The sequence below is a fragment of the Corvus moneduloides genome, chromosome Z (assembly GCF_009650955.1).
Source record: "Corvus moneduloides isolate bCorMon1 chromosome Z, bCorMon1.pri, whole genome shotgun sequence".
Taxonomy (NCBI): Eukaryota; Metazoa; Chordata; class Aves; order Passeriformes; family Corvidae; genus Corvus; species Corvus moneduloides.
Window position 1 is genome coordinate 29,664,065 of NC_045511.1, and position 19,126 is coordinate 29,683,190.

The 19,126-nt window shown below is 39.3% G+C and overlaps 1 protein-coding gene and 1 long non-coding RNA gene across 3 annotated transcripts in view; both read right to left on the minus strand.

Moving 5' to 3' along the window:
- LNPEP (leucyl and cystinyl aminopeptidase) overlaps positions 1-7,016 on the minus strand; it is a 54,872-nt gene extending 47,856 nt beyond the window's left edge. Inside the window, exon 1 of one of the 2 annotated variants that reach the window (XM_032096269.1) lies at positions 6,777-6,892. In XM_032096269.1, coding sequence (XP_031952160.1) covers positions 6,777-6,795 — 19 coding nt within the window. In that variant the 5' untranslated portion in view covers positions 6,796-6,892. Of the gene's footprint in view, positions 1-6,776 lie in introns of both variants that reach the window. The other variant, XM_032096270.1, reaches the window with a different exon arrangement.
- An 8,729-nt stretch (positions 7,017-15,745) lies between these two features.
- Positions 15,746-18,985, minus strand: LOC116438581. The gene is made up of 3 exons (XR_004237827.1): positions 18,319-18,985; positions 16,585-16,840; positions 15,746-15,843 (listed from the first exon to the last, which is right to left on the minus strand). It is a non-coding gene; the product is annotated as an uncharacterized LOC116438581 (long non-coding RNA).
- Between the last annotated feature and the right edge of the window lie 141 nt (positions 18,986-19,126).

The following is a 19,126-nucleotide window of genomic DNA, read 5'->3' on the forward strand; positions in this document are numbered from 1 at the left end:
GGTACAAAATATTTCTCTGCTGGTATCAGTTGTTCTAAAGAAAAAAATTTTGAGAGTTCTCTGAAACATCCAACAGTCAGGTACAGAACCTGATAGACTGTGTACAAACTGATGCCTGCCTAATCTTCTTGTTCATTTGTTTGCTTTTAGCAATAAATTAATAGAACTCATAGTTCAGAAGCAACAATGTCTAAAGGTTACTGCATGTGACTCCCGATGCAGTAAGTTTTGTATCATCTTAATGGAGCAAAAATACATCTACCTACATTTTTCTCAGTCTCATGATATAACAAGACAAAGGGTATTGATAAAGAAAGAAGTGGCAGTGTGTCTGCCTGGTAGCTTAAGACATACTGAGATCTAAATTGCTCCAAAACCCTATCCAGGTATCATACATCAGCTTTGAAATTACCTTCGTAACAACCATCACCATGGGAGTGTGGGCAGCTCAGATACCAGAAACTTTTCAGAAGGGCCCTTGCAAACTAAACCATTCAATGATTCACACTTACGATTATTCACTTGTGCCAAAAGAGACACTAAGGCTTCATTAGTATCTCCATCAATGATAAAAAGCACAAGTTTTGACAACTGACAGTTTACACATGCTGTATTCACCGTCCCATTTTCTGAATACCTACTCTTTGTTGTTCTCTTATAATGGTTTACAGGTTGAAGTATGAGGCCTCTAAAGTATATTGAAGCGTTTTGGACTCCCACTAACACAATTTGTGCTATTTCCAGAACTTCTGTTTTTCATGCATGGAAAATAGTAAAAGTGCTTCTACTGATATGCTACCAACTCATTGTTACTGACAGAAACTGTCTGTTTTTATACAAAAGAAAGGCTTAAATAAAAACCACTATTAGGCCCTAGAACAGTAGGTAAATTAGGCACATTCTTAGTTTTGAACACAATCGGTTCTTCATAAAAGTCAATGGCACTGTAGTGAAAGTATTGTTACACAAGAACTCCAGTTAACAGAATATATTCCTTCAATGTCAGAGCAATTACAACCAAAGGAAAGCTCTCTGCACACAGTTATGTTTAGTAAAGTACACTGAAACACTCCTCCAAACATCTTGGTGGCAGTTTTGATTGGAATAAAAAAACAAGTCCCAAAATCAAAACCCACCTTATTTCCACATGAACAAACAGCTGATCAAAAGCATCACGTGTTTCAGTGGAATCAGGATTCCACTTCTTCACTCTCCACCAGATGTAGTAAAGAAGACCACTGCTGCAATAGACTACTACAAGCCCTGAATAATCCAAAAGAAGAGCTGAGCTCTGAGATCTTCCTTGAACATCTACTTTAAGGCAACACTCATGAAGCAATGAAGGATCAGCTGTGTGCTAGGGACACAAGCTGCGCAGAACTCACTGCAACACACATACTACCCTTAAATTCCTGTCTCTTTGATCCACTGGATGAATTTTCCAGACATACTCCCTCCCCTGCTTACTCCAAATTTCCTTCAGGAGTGTCCATCTTTCTGTGCACAAGAAGGCACACAATCCTTTTGTGATTATTACAATTTAAGGTTAATATACTTCCACAGTTTAAAGCAGTATCATAAGTAGTCAAAACACAAGTTCAAAGGTACATATGTACTTTTTAAAACACTTAGAAGCAAATAAAACCCAGGTCACACAAAATCCTGGTTTATTTTAAAAGTTAATATGATATTATTTTAAGGTACTGTTGGACAGAATTCTAAGTAGCTGCCATGCCTACATTTCTCTGATAGACAAAGGAATAATACTGCTCTCAATCATAAAGAAATCTTAATGTTTTTGCTATTCTACACAATCTTTGCTTTTGTACTTCATGAAAAAAAATATTGTGTGGGAGAACTGGAAATTCACAGAGCTTTCTTAAATCACTGAGTAAAGGATGAAAAGAAAAACCTGAATTCTCTGAATTCATTACTACTGAAATCAGAGGATGCATTAAATAAAGATAAATTCAGCTTCTTTGTATGTAATTGTTGCACGAATGCCCATCTAATATGAAAAAAGTAATCTGACTAGTTAAACAAACAGAGGTGGTTTTATCCTTGCTTTTATTTGTTTCCACCACTTTTTATTGCAGGCATTACAGGGCTTTATCCAGCACATGTTCCCACAGCCTCAACGATGTGAAACATGGTTGCTCAACTTTACATCATCTTCCCAAAAAAGATGACAAGACAGTCCTGGAATACTTTTACAGGTAGATACTGACGTCAACATAAGCTTTCAACATTTTTTACTTAGGAGATAAACACACGGATACTCCATGATTTCATTCTGCAAGTGGAAGACTAACTCCTTAGTGGAAAAATACTAACAAATGATCAATAGTGAGCACCTATACTCTCATCTTTAGACATTCTTTAAGTTACTGAATTCCCCTTCTGAACATCCACTGCTTGGCAGGGAGCTCACAGTGAAGCAGCAAAAGCAAACACATACACAACACATTGGAAAAACAGGCTCCTTTCAGCTGAGCTGACACAGGAACACAAGTGCAGATCCTATAACACAGCTTTGTGGAAAACTACCCAGCACCATGCACTTGAACAACATAAAACTCACACTTAGGAACAGATTTAATCAGCATTTTTTTTCCAGTAATATTTGATGGGATAAGCAAAACACAGGGGAGAAAAGAAGACATTAAGAACAGACCTCTTTGATGTTTTCTATCCAGCATCTTACCAAAAAAAGATTACTCAATCTGTTGTTTAGGACTGAATAACAGTTTAAGACAAACAGCAACCCTTCTGCTCCATGACACAACAGTGTAAAATATTGGCAGTCAAGGCTATGCCCGCTGTCCCCAACAGAATTAATGCTACGCACATAAGGAACATGCACCTGCAATCTCCAATACATTTCTGTACTGAACAAAATTAACACAAAGAATAAAAACATTTTAGAATTGACAGGAACTACACGAAATAACTAGACATTGCAAATGACATTTGCATTTTGTAAAGGATATTACCTGGCCTGATTTATTTCTACTTTCCAAAAAAAAAAATCGCACTTCTTCCCGTAAGAGTCTTTTTATTTTGTTCACCAATTTAGTTATGTCATTAATATCAAAGATCACCATCTGTTGTGTATGAAAAGGATGAAAACAATTCAGGAATGTCAGTGAAAGTGAACGTTATTTGCACTTCAGCAGATCATCACAAGTTATCCCATCTGCAGCTGCAAGTTCATGCATGTCACCTGTCTTAAATGAGAAACACTGTAATAGCTCACTTCTACCTTTCTTTTCCATCTCAAGCAGAGAAGTTTCATATTTAATGTATGAAACAGGAAATGATGAAACGATCTTTCCGAAACACATACAGTCTAACAAATAAGCAAAAGACTTGCAAAATAATTTGTAATGATGTCTGAAATAGCGAGGTCCAAAATTACATGACATATTCCCTTTAGTCTATATGTCACTTCTTCCATTTGGTTTTTTTGTTTCTTTTAATTTTAGTGAAACTGTTTAGGTAAGAAATGACTAGTGAAAATAAATAAATTCTGCTCATTGATTCTGAGCAGAATTCAAAGGAATGTGAGATCATACAACTTAGGGGGAAAAAAATTATGTGCAACAATAAGGAAGACTTCCATGCACTTTTAATTAAACTCCGATAATTCATTCTTGGGGAAAAATCTCAAATTAAGAACAGTCATGAAAAGTAGAGGGATCCATCTAAAAAAAATCCTACCATAATTTACAGCATTCATAACATTCAAGGGGAAGTTCAGATGGAAATTACGGAAATGTTCTTCATTGAGAGGATGATTGGTCACTGGAACAGGGATGTGGTTATGGCATCAAGCCTGCCAGAGATCATGGAATGCCTAGATGCTGCTCTTAGTTATACGGTTTAGTTTCAGGTAGTCCTGAGAACATCAGGGAGTTGGACTCAATGATTCTTACAGTTCCCTTCCAACTTGAGATATTCTATGATAAACTCAGCTATTCCAGGTGCTAAAAATAAATACGCAATTAACTGTTCTTCTAGAGCTACAGACCTCATACATTATCTCCACCTAAATTCCTAGGCAGGGGGAAAGACATAGCCGAGACCTCTTCAGAGAGGTCCAAAACTAAGTTTACAGTACAGGGGCAAAGCAAAAAAAAACCCCAAACCAAAAAACAAAACAAAAACCCCACAAAAATAAACAAACAATCAAACCCCAAACAAACAAAAAAATACCTTAAATTTATTTAGTTTATCTGAACATTTCCATTGGAGAAACTATTCAAACACTAAAGAGTTCAGCACACCCACTAGGATGTCAAGGAAAGATTAAGAATTTCTTTGACTTTTGAAATGCATTATGGCTGTGTTTTTTCTTTTATTTAAGGAAAAGAAGAATAAACCTCCCCAAATACTGAACTAGAAAACCTGGGATTCATATCCACTTTAGTGCATTTGCTGCCTTAATGTCTATTTTAAGATTCATATTCATTCTAACACAGTTCTACTTCCATAAAGTAAAACAAGAAATTGTCTTATTGCTAGTTTGCCAAATGGGCATCAGAGTCCTGAATTCAACTAAAATACTTTTGGAAAATCTTAAGATCCAGTCTGTTCCCTGTTCCCCCTGTTTTACAAGGGCAAAAGCCCCAAAGAACTGAGAGATCTACAAATATAACATTGTAAGCTTCCTGTGACAGGCATCCTTTCTTCTGAATTTACACAGCACTTTGCACAGGAAATCATCATAGACTCACAAGCAGAACATGTAATTATTGTATAAGACAAAACAAAAACCCAGTTTATATGAAAAATTTGATGCCCACAAAAGGTTCTAGATCACCAGGTAGGAAAATGAAAATTCTATTCAAAAGGCCAGTAATGTAAGCATCCTCTTCACTTCAGATTTTTGCAGCTGCTATTGAGCACCAAACATGCCTGAAGATCATCAAAGATAAGGAGCAACATCTTCACTCTAATATTTGCATATTCTCTGTGGTGTCCCTTCCAGCAGTAAGCTTTCAGGAAGAAACTTATTGACCAACTTCAGCTCCAAATTTTCTTCCAGTCTCACCACCATGTGCAAGCTTTTCATTCCAGGAAACAAAACTAGGAAGGTCAGTGCATGAACATTGCTTTTCTTAAGCTACATGCTCAAGCCCACAGGTCCATTTCTTCCACTTGCATGGAGCAGAATTTTTTAAATGTTTTGTTGCACAGTGCAGCAATAGTATTATGTCAAACAGACCTTTAAAACAACATTTCATCGCTTTCAAAGGGAATGGCCTTAGCAAGATGACTCTAAAATACAATTCTCCCCAAAACATCATTACTATTAAAGACAAGCTCTTTATACCATGCATACAAGAATGCAGAATACAGCCCTGTGACTGAAATAGGCTGGAGCTGAAAGACCTTGTACTAAGGCCAGGATTAACTAGAGAACCAAAACATCAACTGCTTGTACAAACTGTAATTTTAACACGACGATACAAAGAAAAAAAAAAGGAGGGAAAAGGCCTTTCTTGCTAGTTAGGGCACCAAAATATGCCCAGGGTTCATAACCTTCAGATTCTTTCAGATTCTAAACAGCAGCATCAAATGATAGGGGATTTTTCATGTATTTGAGGCAAGGCAATCACCATATATTTATAGATCATAAAATGGTTCATAGAACCATAGAATGGATAAGAAGGAACCTTAAAGATAATCTAGTTCCAGGCCCCCTGCCATGAGACAGAAAATTTATTATTTAGTGCATGAGTTTTTTCCTAAATTTGACGAAAGTTTCACACTCTGACTTGGCAGGTCACTGAAGAGTTAAAATACGATGCAGCAAACTCTGCCTGGTACTTTAGCGATGGCTATCCAACATTTAACAGACCAAATCCCACCTGTAACAAAAGTGCTGCGTTTTCAACAGGAAGGCTGTTGTTTTACCCACTGTCTAACTCCATATTTGGCCATGGTCTTGAATCTAACCAAACATACTTTAGTTTCAGTTTGAGCTGAGAGCTTGATTTCCTCCTCTGTCTCGGACGGGCAGAATGTGTTGCTATTAGTAGAGGCAGTAGCAACATGGACTTTAAATGGCTTCATCTCAGGCACAAGCACAGGATGCACACACACTGCTGTATCACGGTGTCAGCAAACGCTCCCGTAAGCTTATCTCTCAGCATATGCAACTACGTCGGTATTTCAAGCACTTCTGTCAATTCACGGGCAGCTCTAAAAGCTTTCTGGCTTTCACGAACACCCTGAAACATTGTTTCGTACACTTCTGTATTTTATTTCTCCTTTCGCTCGGGGAAGGGAAAGAGGCGGGGGTAGGAGTGGGGGGTGGGGGGGGGGGTGAGGGGGGAGGCGGGGAGAAACACGCTCTGGTGAGAATGCCCCGATCAGGAAAACGCCATGAACAGCGGGTTTGGTTCCTCCTTCCCATCAGAATCATGATGGCTTTGGCACTCCAGACACGTGTAAGGCTCCTTCATCGGTGCCACGTACGGCGAGCGCACACCTGGTGTACAAGGGGCCCCGGCTTCCCAGAGTCAGTGAGACCCCGGCCGGGCAGCGAGAAGCGCAACAGCGCCGAAAAAGCGAGGGAACTCCTCTCACCTCGCTCGTTCAAGACACCTATGCCTAGTTAACCTGAGACAATTTTCAAGCCGCGGACCACGGGGGCAGCACGACTACGAAGCCTCTCCTGTTCCTCTGGGCAAGCAGCTCCCGCCGGACGCGCCTCCGCCGGGAGGCCCCGCGGCCCCGTCCCGGGCTCCGGCGGCCGCCCGGGTACTCACCGCTGGGAAAGGGCTCCATCTTCCTCCCGGAGTCCGCTCTCAGCGGAGGCGCTGCCACAGCTCTTCACTCCTCCTCCTGCTGCCGCCGCATACTCCCAGGATAGGCTCAGCCCCTGCCCACCGCCAGCACCGCCCCGCAGGGGCCGCGGCGGGATCAGCCCGCGGCTCCCTCCCTGCTCAGCAGCTTTTTCAGGAGAAGGAGCTCCTGCCAGCCAGCACCCGCCGCTGTCTCGGCGCTCACTTCCTCCTCACGCCTGCCTGGGCCCCGCGGCACCGCCTCCTCCCCGCATGGGCCCGCCTCACGCCGGGGATGCCGCGGTGGGCGCCGGACCTTGAGGGAGCGAGTGTCGGAATGTGGCGTCCCGTGGGCCGCTCCGCAGAGCGGGATGACCCGGCGGCACCCGGGCCCGCTGCGCGGCGGCCACGCAGGCCGTGGCGGTGCCGCCGGGCCGGCTGTGCCTGCATCTCCGTGCCGTGCGCCTTCCGTCGCAATTTAACCTTTTTATTTAAACAAATAAATAAATAATTCCCGTATCATCCAGTACTGTTCTGCTGTGCAAGATGCAAGAATCAAAAGGCACAACCGACTGTGTGAAATGTGACCAAATGATACTACAAAGAAAGACTGGATAGTGTTCAGGAACCAAACACAAGAGACTGAAACAATGAATTATTCAAACCGGACCTGGTATTTGTGAAAGAGAGCCAGGCATCCGTGGTGGATGTCACCATGAAATACAAATGTATTGAAATATCTTTAGAAGTGGCTGCTGTGGAAAAGGCAGATAAGTACAAACATCTTCAAGAACAAATTCAAGTAAAAAACCGCTACAAATACTGTGTTTACGGGTTTTCCACTTGGCACATGTGGGAAGCAGCATCGTGGCAATTACAAACTTTCTAAGGCCCTGGATCTCTCCAGCTCGAGGCAAGAGAGGACTGCCCATGCTTTGGTTTCCAGTGCACTTTTTACTTCTATGGACATTGTGTACGTGTTTGCTAGTAAAGCACGTAGTATTGTATCATCTTAACCTATGTAATATTTAATATCTACATAACATCTTGTACTACTGTGTTTATTGTAATATGTATTCATATCTATAATAAAGTATTGATAGGTGACAGTAACACCTGCGGGCAACCCCTCTCCCCCCAGAGGAGTTGGGACACAAGAGACAAAAGTTTGTGATTATGGCTGAACATCAACAAAGATTGAAAGTGAACACCATGAACATAAAGCCACTTCAATCCTCTTGGTATTGGGGAGGGATTGTAGGTAGAGCTGCAAAAGGAATCATGGTGCAATATGTCACATACCATCAATTTGGGACAAAATTTTCCTGATGTTGGTCAAGGTAGCTGGGCCATCTACACTTAACCTGGGAAAGGAACGTATAGAAATTATATGTGTTCAATACATAGCCTCATTACTACTTGCCTGTCCCCTGCTACCCGGCAGCTATGCTTCTGCTCTCAGGTGATTGACTGGCTAGCTTTTTTCTTAATACAGGAGATTTTTAGACACTGATTTTTGGGAAAGCAGAAAATATAAGTTGATTACTTCCAAAGAACACAAATTTAATGGACCAATATTTATTTAAAAAATGAAAAAAACTGAATTTAATTGTTCTTTGGGTAAAGAAAGCGACAAAGGCCAGGGGTCCACAATAGCCTAGGCAGTAGTGCAGCCCTGTACCTCTTCTGTGTGTTTCATAAACCTAGAAGTGCACTTTTTCACACATGATCATGTTTCACAGACTTAGTTATGATAACAACCTTGTAGCACAATCTAGGTCAGTATCATGTTTCACACTAAGTCCTTGGAGTTTAACATTGGCCCGAATGCTGGGCACAGAGCTGTATGAATTTTAATAACCATTTACATATTCTCAGACACCCCTTAACATACCACAACAGCCCATCCTCAAAAGAAAAACTTCTTAAAATTATTAAATCATCAAATAATTTCCTTTAATAGGGTGACATGTCTCAAGAGCTTTCTTTTCAAAGCACTGACCCTGTCTGGCCTATATTTAAATATATTAAAGAACCATTAATACCTATATAGCTAACTTTGCTGGGATTCTACACAGTGTCATGCAGAGGCTGCAGAGAGGCCTGAATGGTGATTTTTGAGCACCTTATCACTTGCTTTCACCATTCTCCATTTCTACCAATCAAAACCCCTTAATTAGCATAATACATTTTTGTGAAGAGAAAAGCTAAAATAAGATAATACTCCATTATATGTAGAGAGATTTCCATGTCCAGATTTTCCTATTAACATCAAGTTTTAAGATAATACAACGGGAATTAGTCATAAAGGAGAAGTCAGGTACAGAGCTCATTTCTCAGTAGCACTATTTGTACTATGGTAGAAGAATTAGGGTTTTGCTGTAGTTTTGTATAACATCATTTAGAAAAAAAATTGAATGGATTTGGAGGTCCATCTTTGCTCATGTTGGTAAAAATCTAGAATTTCTACAATATGATTTTTTTGAAAAGTGGGTCTAAAAGTTACAGGTCCTTTTCACTATAAAATAAATACAGTTTTTAGTTATAGCGTGTGAGTGCTTTATAAAAGTGAAGAATTTTAAACTGGTTCTTTTTTTCAGATTTTAAGTCAACTATTATCACAATTTTTTGGTTTTTTTTTTTTTTTTTTTTTTTTTTAAGATGCAGAGTAAAACATTTCTTTCATTAAATATAAATATATCCTAAATATATCCTTGGAGCATCTGCAATAACCTGTATTGTGCCTTAGTTTGGTAGCTTCCATTTAGCAATATCTTTATTGAGACTTTTTCATGGGTTAAAATATGTTTGCCAGCAACCCTTCACCTTTTTCATCTTTGAAGACAAGCTATCTCTGAGGAATGCTTTAGATCTTTCAGCTTTTAAACACCTGAAAACATGACTCAGACTGTCTTTTTCCGGTTTATTTTTTCTGGTGAAGGCCACAGAGATTTCATGTACAGTACAAGTGTCAGTAGACACTTGGGTGCTTTTGACCCAGTGGAAAGTTTTCAATTGTTTTCAACCTGATCTGCACATAAGAAGCAATTACACACAGTAAAGCTTTGTAGCTGAGAAGTTGCCAAGCCTCCAGGGCTTGGAAGGTGAGGGTTCATCAGTCTTGCTAAAACATGTCAGAAGTAGCCCAGACTCAGGTGTGGAGCTGGTGAATCATTTGGCTGACAACCTTAAAATAAGATGAAAAAATTGTCCCAACAAATACTTGTGCCTAAAGCTTGAGCTGAGAGATAAGGGATGGGGAAGTTCTTTTTATTTGTTGACTGAAGTGGTTAATACTACTGATTAATATGTTAACTTCTTCCTTAATGTGAGGTTTTGTATTTAAAGCCAAAATTGGTTCTTTGGTGTGCACACCACTCTGAACAAATGTGAAACACTCATCCCCTGCCAGCAGGAACTACAGCTGCTTGTAACTGCTGTCCACTCAGAGTACTGTCCCAAGCAATCCATAGCACTGTGTATCCAAAATAAATATCCTTATCTATGTGTCTATGTATTTCTACAGGTGTAACCAGTTAAATCATTTAAGTAAATAGTTTTGTGAACAGTGGAGCTAAATGAGGCATGGCTGTTTTCGCATATCTTAACTTGTTGCAGATTCTTGCTAGGAGAAGCAGCTGCTCCCACAGAAGCGTCACTGCTATGTGCTTTATGTTGCCTTACGGTTGTACCTTTCAGCAATACTTCCTAGATTTATGTTCCTCTTTTAAATGGAGTGTGGTTAAGTTTACACTGTTACCTTGCCTCTCTCCACATCTCTTTCAGAAACTTTAGGACCACTGTGTATTTTCTTAGAATTCAGCAAACCATTTATTCTCCGCAGCCTAGAACAAGGATTTGACCTGGTGCCCAGTCCCAGCTGCAGTCCCATTCTCAATAGACATGTAGAAATAAATATGTGGCACGTGAGCCTTTGGATGGATTACAGTGCTACATTACAGATAAAAAACCCCCAAGCTATTGTAAGGAAGAGTCATAGCAGGGTTAGGACACTAGAACATTTTACTGTACTATAGTCACTTTGCCATAAATGCTTTTCTTGTTTCTCTGATTTCCTTTAATTCATAAAAATAAATAAGCTACTGTAAGAACTTTCAGGTCCCAAAATTAAACCAGTGTATTTTTCCCTTTCTCTTGGAATATTACTAGTATGTTTATATCTCAATCTAAAGACCTTCATCCAGTGTTTCATTTCTTTAAAAAAGCATGTACTAGCTAGAAACTATCATGTACTATAAATATATCCACCAGGTAGCACAGAAGTAATTTGCCAGTTTTTGTGCCCAGAATGCTATGGGGAATGAGGCAAAAGTTGCTTTTTCCATAGGTGAAATTAGTGTGATGATTTAGGCAGATTTAGCAGCTTACTACTTTCCAAAATGGCAATGTCCTCTTCCCTGCTTAGTTCTTGCCTCATGTTTCACTGCTTACCTTACACCAACACTAATGCTTGTTATATTCCTCTATGGGCTGATTTCAACTCTTCAGCTGCCTAATCTAGCTGAAAACTAATTCACCAAAATAATGGATAATTTAATTTTGGGTTATAGTTTTATCAGAATCTGCAAAGTATCTGGATAACAATAGCAAAAAGACGACTCATAAAAACACAGCTAAGCAACCTCAGCTGAGAACTCTCCTCTGCTTCCAGTGATAAACTGTCTATGCCAATCTGCCACTTAGGGTTCTGTTCTTCAGCTGATCCATTGATCATCCCTAGATTTGTCTCTCTTTCCAGTGATTCTATTCTCAGCTCAGCTCGAGAAACAGTCACTTCCTCTTATCCACCATTAATTGAAGCTATATTGCATTGAAAATAACCATTCTTAAATATTGAGAAAAAATGGTAGCAAATTGATTCACTAAGACAGAACTTTTATACAGTACGAAGTCTGCCCAGAATAAATCCACACTGAGCATTTTAAAGGCACTTAGTATTGAAAACACTTTTTCTTATTGAAGTCAACAGTAAATTACATCAACAGCAGTAAAGCAACAATGGTTGTGGATTTTGAGAACTTCAATTACTGTGCTTAATGAACAAGATATAAAAAGGATGCTTAATAAATAAGAGATAAACATAAGTATCCCATTTTTATAGCCACAATAACACTGGAATTTAAGAAGGTATCCATGCTTGTGGCTCATCTCTGAAGTACCTCATTAAGCAACTAAATAGTATTATTTTCTCCTTTTCCAAAACTCCTCTCCAAAACTGGAGAGCTGGTGAAGAACTATGTCTGAAATTATCAACCACTTATCAGATGCAGTGCAAAACTAGCACTATTTATTTAATGTATTTTTATTAATATATTTATTAATTTTTGTCTAGTACTATGAAGTTAAGTGATGTAAATCAGAGAAGTATTGAATATGATAAATATTAAATTGATGAACCATCTAAAGTAACTTTGCTATTGATATGCTGTGTTCTGTGAACCTGCTTACCATAAGGTATTTAGCTGATTCATGTGTTCTCGATCTTCCATAAAGCAGAAGCAAGCACAAGGCGTAGTGGAATGGTCATTGTAACACATCCATATTATTACATATACTTCTCTGAAGTGTTCAGTGTTGACATCCCTAATTTGATTCTATTTGCACAGGGCAATGAGGGCAAAACCCCTTGCACCTATTAAAAAGATTATAAAAGAAAAATGTGAGAAAACAGTGTGCATAACACTTCTGTAGTAAATAGTGTACTTTAGTGATGATCTGTCATAGTCTTGAATTATTTAGAAAGCTGTAGACCTTTTACTTGCTACAAAAATGTAGCCTTCAGTCAGATAGCATATGTAACAGGGTAGAGAACATACCCTATGCTAAACAAGGTGCACATGCCAGTGGCATTTATTAAGCCATGGTGATCTAACTTACAGCATCTCAAGACAACAAGAAAGTATAAAGTCTTGCCAAGGTGTTTGAGCTCTAATTCAAGTATATATTCAGAAACTAGAGTTCTTTCCACTTGCCTGTAGTGAATTTTTCAGTGGTGTGTTTATTTCACTGAAAGTATATCCACGTGTTGGCAGTGTTCCTTTAAAAACAAATCTTTGAGAAAGGCAGGTAGCAAATGATCTGATAACACCGTGTTGAAGAGACATATCATTGTTTCTAATTAAACATTGTAATTACGTTACTAAGTTTTTAAATAAAAAGTGGAAACAATTTCAGATATTAATACAATCCTTTTATTTTCTCTCTTTTAAGGAATAATGCTTAAATGGTAATGCTTTAATTCTAAATGCTAATGCTTCAATCTTAATGCTTTTAGCCCCTTTTTATTCCTGTTATCCATTCTAAGCAGTGGATTGAACTTAATGGGGTTTTTGTGCTGCTGCTTGATGCTAGTTATGTGCTATTTTGAGAAACTAGCTATAGAATTGTTGCTGATATTAAAATTATAGTCTACATCTGTCCTTTGAAAAGTCTCTGTTCATACATTTTTTCCACAACCACATTAAGAAATACCGATTTTGTGTGATTCTTCTTATTAGAGTAGCAGTATGTTTACAAGACTTCCGCAGAGAAAGTAAATGCTGTCTGAGTCACAAAACAGTGCAGTGAATACTTGTGGGTAAGATATATGATCACACACACAGAGGTGTGTGAACTTTGCAGCTGATGGCAGATAGGAAAGATAGCTCTGGGTAGTGTACAAAAACATTAATTTAAAATCCACTGGCCATTTGGTCAGGCTAACTTTGACCCAGCATATTATATAGATGTGAAATGATAGACAATCCAAATAGCTGAAAAGCACATAATTTACCAGACAGGTATCACTAGCAGTTAGCAAAACTTGGTATGGATTAGAAATTCATAATCCTCCCACCTCTGGCTCCAAATGCAGGGAATAATTACCAGTAATGAAAGCAGCAGCACTGCACGAAACTGTTTCTAGACATAAGACATAGTACTGGATAATGACATTTTATCTGGAAAGGGAAGGGGAAAGGGAAGTGCAAGGGAAAGGGAAAGGGGAAGGGAAGGGGAAGGGGAAAGGAGAGGGAAGGGGAAGATACAATTCTCTAAAACAACTAACTGCAAGTGTGCTTATGCAATTACTAGCCTGGTGTTGCAACATCCTAGTTTGTTTTCCAAAATACCCACAGCATGTCTGCACTTATCAGTCCCTATCATAATTAAAACACCATTCTTTCTATCCTACTCTCTCCACTCACTTCATTAACCTCAATAGTATAGGAAACCTATGCAGAAAACCTAAGCCACTGTTTAGTAACCTAAGAATGGGATATGGAGAACAGCTCACTTGAACCCTACAACTTTGAACTTTTCACACTAACCCTGAGTTATCCTCAGTGACACAGCAAAAACAGTGACCAAATAGCGTGATGCCAGGAATGTTAGAGTTACTTCAACAGTCTTAGAAGTGCTGATCTAGTGAAAATAAAATAGTTGGTTGTGAATAACATCCAAGAGTCTTGCAGTCCTGTTCCTGAGGAATTCATGTGACTTGGATTGTGTGTATAGCAGCTTGTTTGTGCTTGCTGTTCTGAGAAGTTTAGCACTCATCAATACTACCTTGGAAAAGGATCAGTGTCTTGAAGGAAGAGAGGTGTAGAGGCTATAAAGAAGGCTTGTAAGACTATGCTGTAAGTGAAACTTTCAAAGTACTTTTCATGTCTGGAGGGAATCTTACAAAACCATCATGAACACCAGGAGATGCACACACTGTTAGAACTGAATGATGCTTGATAGGACGTCTGTCTGGAATGCAGAGCATGCCTTTTGAAACATCAATGTTCTATGAGAGAATATAATACTAGGAATATGCAATATAATCAGCACATAACAATGTCAGGGGTAGTCAACTGAACATCCAACAACTGCCTTGAATCACTTAGTGCTGATTCACAGCAGTATGTTTCAAGCATAGATAATGCTGTACAACTGCCAAATGAGAATACAAGCTGCAAACAAAACCAGTCACACTAATATGAGAAGGCTACTAAAAGAAAGAACATCTCCATAGGCAGCCGACAAGATGTTGCTTCCATATTTAACTAAAAATTGTGTGAGACGAGTGTGTGCCTGACGGACGCTGGTATCCAATAATAGCATTGCCTCACACAAGCTCTTTCTATGGCAAAGGTTTCTGGGCACACCCACTTGAAGAGAAATCTGAGCTGATCATAAACAAGCAAGGCTGGGGCTGGGAAGCAGCCGGAGCATATGCCTCCCCAAGACAGTCAGCTCTATGGCACTAATGTGGCACCTGAGCGCCGCAGTGTGCAGAGGTGGTGAAGTGCCACGACCTTCCCAAAAGCGTCCCCAGAAAGAGGGAGCCGCTTTGGCTCTGAGGCCAAATGCAGGCACAGGCACATGCACCCTTGGTGATCCAGCCACTCAATCACACGTCCAAAAGGCGGCGATCAGTGGAACAGAGGTGAAAAGGGTCTTTTGTATGGGGTTCCAGCAACAAGAGTTAATTCAACAGATAGAGGGCCCAGGAACAAAAGACAAAGTAGAGGAGGAGGTGTAGGTTTATATACGGGGCCGGTAGTAGCAGGGAAACATTAGAACCAATGGTTTGAGGGCAAGGAGGCAGAGTGAGGGTGGAACAAAGGTAAAACAACCAATGGGGAAGTAGGAGGGGTGGGCAGGAGAACAGAAACCATTGGGAGAACCCAGAGAGAAGAACTTTCTAGAGGGGAACCACACAAGGTATAAAGGGGTGGGGACCAACAGGCCAATCCAGAGTACAGAAACAGCATACATTAACATAATAAAACATTGTGGGAAGGCTCCTTGTGGTCACCACAACGTTGGGGGCGGTTCAGGACTTAGGGGCTGTCCCACCAGCAGACCTGTTTTGTCCCTGGGCCAGCTGGCCCACTGGTCTTGATGACGCACTGCAACACCTGAGCTTCGTGAAACACTTGGACTGAATTCCTCAGAAGACACTGGAGTCTTCGGCAAAGGAACTTTATTGTGTCCAGATTCCCCTTGGCTTGCAAACTCAGATGCTTAGCTTCTTACTTTCACTTCCAAGTGAAAAAGAAATCAACTAGAAAGACAAAAAGGCACATAGAAAAGTCTAAACTGTCTATGTATGATGAAAGGGTTTATATTTAGCTTTATTTAATTTTGCTTCAGTTACTGTTCCTATAAGCACCAGAAAATAATATCCTACCAAAAAACAGGTGCCAAACTAAGGAAAATAACTTTTTTCTTCGTTCAGTTGTGAAAAGATACTAGCAAAAATTAAAGTAAAAAACCTTAAAAAAACCCCTTGTGGTTATACCAGCAAGATGACATGATGTCACATGGAGGTTTTTTTAAATCCCCCTTTCAAGTGCCAACTGATGAATCACAGGCCAGAAGTACAATATTCTTAGACCAAATTTAAGGTGTCATGTGGCTGATAATATTGAAATATTCCTACTTGCCTAACTACTTTTGAGATCCAGTTACTTGGTATATTTCATCTTACGGACAATGTATTTAAGCTACAGAAAAAATAATGTCTTCAGCTGCTAAAACTTGCAGGTACACTGATATATGTCTTGTATGTTTATGCTTGGAAATACTGAGAGTGATAAATAGCAAAATCTTCGACGAAAGCTCAGGCACTTCCTAGAATGAGTTGAGAGCTTTTCAGAGTAGTTTTGGAAAAGCATTGCTTGCCAAACTGCATTTTTTCCCCAGAAATGTGCTGTTGCTAATAAAATGTTAGTTGGCAAAGATTTTTTACATCAGATGTGGAATTCCTAGTTGGTTTTAAAGAGAGATTAATCTAATGAATTACCTGGCAATCGTAGTAGTCTTCTATAATGCAGGTGTCTTTGGATATGTCAGCATTTGATATTTAACTCAGCCTGAAGAAGGTAATCCTTGCCTGTGCTGAATAGAAGTACCAATGATTTCTTGTTCTGTCCCCATTAGGCTGTCCACTCTGTTCTTCTTTCTGTCATATCACTAGGGGCAGAAGCTGGAGAGGAAGATGACTAGAGACAGAGAATCGTAGAACTTGGATCAGCCATGTTCTCTGGCTTAGCACATGCCTGTAAAATACACACAAGAAAGTAGCTCATCCTAAATCTGAAGAGTCATCTGATCTGCCAAAGTGTTACTGGGATATAGTAAAGATCAATTACACATCCTGAAATGTTGGAGGGAACTTGAAAATAGCAAGGACTTGATTTTAGGTCGCTGTGTCCTAGTTAACATACTAATTCTTGCAGTCTTATGCACAGTATGTGTTACAGCTGAGACAGTATTAAGGTCAAAATCTGTCCCTAACAGATGAGTTGCTAAGGTCCTTAGTGAGACAGATGGTGTGATTCTGCTGGCCTGACCACTCATCACCTCTAAGTCAGGTAAAGTTAGAACTGTAATCTGAGCAGCCAAGCCTTAGGTAAGTGTCCTGACTACTTGCAACTGAACAATACAAAGCTTTGTCTTGTTGTTATTTCGTTTGTTTGTTTGTTTGTTTTTTGTTTGGTTTGGTTTTGGTTTTGGTTTTTGCTTGGTTGGTTGATTGGTTGGTTTGAGGTTTTAGGGGTTTTTGTTTTGTTTTGGGATTTTTTGTTTGTTTGTTTTTCTGCAGGTAGAAAATTTCCTCAGAAACATTCCTAAATTCATTTTCACATAAACCTCGGTACTGTTTTCCGATAAGCAGTCATTCCAACTTCATTCCTTTCAGTCCTGAATTACACATTTAGTAAAAATTTATTAGTAGTTTGTTGGGCAGAAAGTGAACAGGAGAAGTTCACCAGCAGTAAAGCAATTAAATCAGAAATGTCAGAGTGGAGTAATAACCTAACTTCAGAGTAGATTCACTTAATAAATTTTGTTCATCAGACTGTGTGTCTGCACACAGTCATTTGTAGTGTACCCAATGATTCCAGCAGTAGTTCATTACACCATTGTAACTTTATCTCATGCTTGATCTCTTCTCTCTACAACTTCAGAGTAGCCAGGTGTACTACTGTCTGTGACAGTGTTTTCTTCTGAAATTGAATTCATTATCTTCATATTCACACATCACTCTACAGTTATTTTGTGCAAAATTACTTAACATGAGGAAAATATGGAGTATATAATGGAACAAAGCAAGTATAGAAAATTAAGGGAAATTACCTAACAGCAATGGCTGGCCATTGCTAATAACAAGCCCTCTGGTTTTGAAAGAATTGCTAGACCAAAGTAGCAGTGGTCAAGCAGAAAGAACAGCTCCCAACAAGCCAATTTGTATAGGCATTGTGTAATATATTTTCGAGTTCTTTCACAGAGGATTATTAGGGCTATTAGCAGAATTCAATTAGTTGTGCAATTTTCATCTTCTTAAATGTAAAGAAAAATCTCACTGTATACAGTAGTATTTCTCATCATCTGGGACCCTGAACTTTACAGGAAGTGGAAGATATCAGATACTGTCAGGGAGCAGCTCCCCACTTTGTTATCAATTTGCTTTCTCTGGGGCATACAAATGATTTCTAGCTATAATAACTAGCTGTGAGAGTTTACACGAGTTACCTACCTTTACTTTCTATTGGCAGAGCACTTCTCCAAGAGAAGAAAGGGACTGTGATCACATGTAGCCACTGAAGAGTAGCTGATTCTCACCTCTTTCCACCCAGTCCTCGAAATGTCAGGTAAGCTAAAGGCAGATCAACTTTCAAAGCATCTAAAGGACTTCTGTTTCTGTGCTGGATGTGGCTAAAACAAATCTCAGAGAGGGAATGCATTTAGCCAAAATGAATATGAAAGATGAACTATATATAATGACGTAAAAACCAACTAGAGATAACAGTGTGATCAGTTGTCAGATACAGAATCTCTCAGCTCCTAGAAATTGCAGACTGGGGTGCAGCATTCAGGGCTTGGGCCAAAGTGTGTTTCAAGTTGATCATCCAGGCCTTGTAAAATTCTTAGTCACTTTGGAAACCTAGCTGCACAGTCTTAGCCTTCCATTGTATGAGGCAGCTGGATGCTTCCTGGGAGTCTGCTTCCTCAGGAATAAATGAACTTTTTTCCATCCAAAATGTCAATTTAATAATTTTAACAATCTTAGAAGTAAGAGTCAAATCGTTGTGGGTGCTGACTAACTTGAATGGTTTGTATAGTGTATTTTGTTGGCTAAATGCCTTTAAGGCAACATACCAATAAGCTCCCTCTAGAACGTTGTGCTATAGGTTTTTAAATGAGCCTGCTGTCTTTTTGTGCTTTTACATATTGCTCACTGATCTGGGGAACATGGGAGTGGGGGAAAACAGAGTGTAATATTGTACACCATTTATTTCACCTATTAGTGCCTTAGCTCTTTTGAAAGTTCTAAAATAACAAAG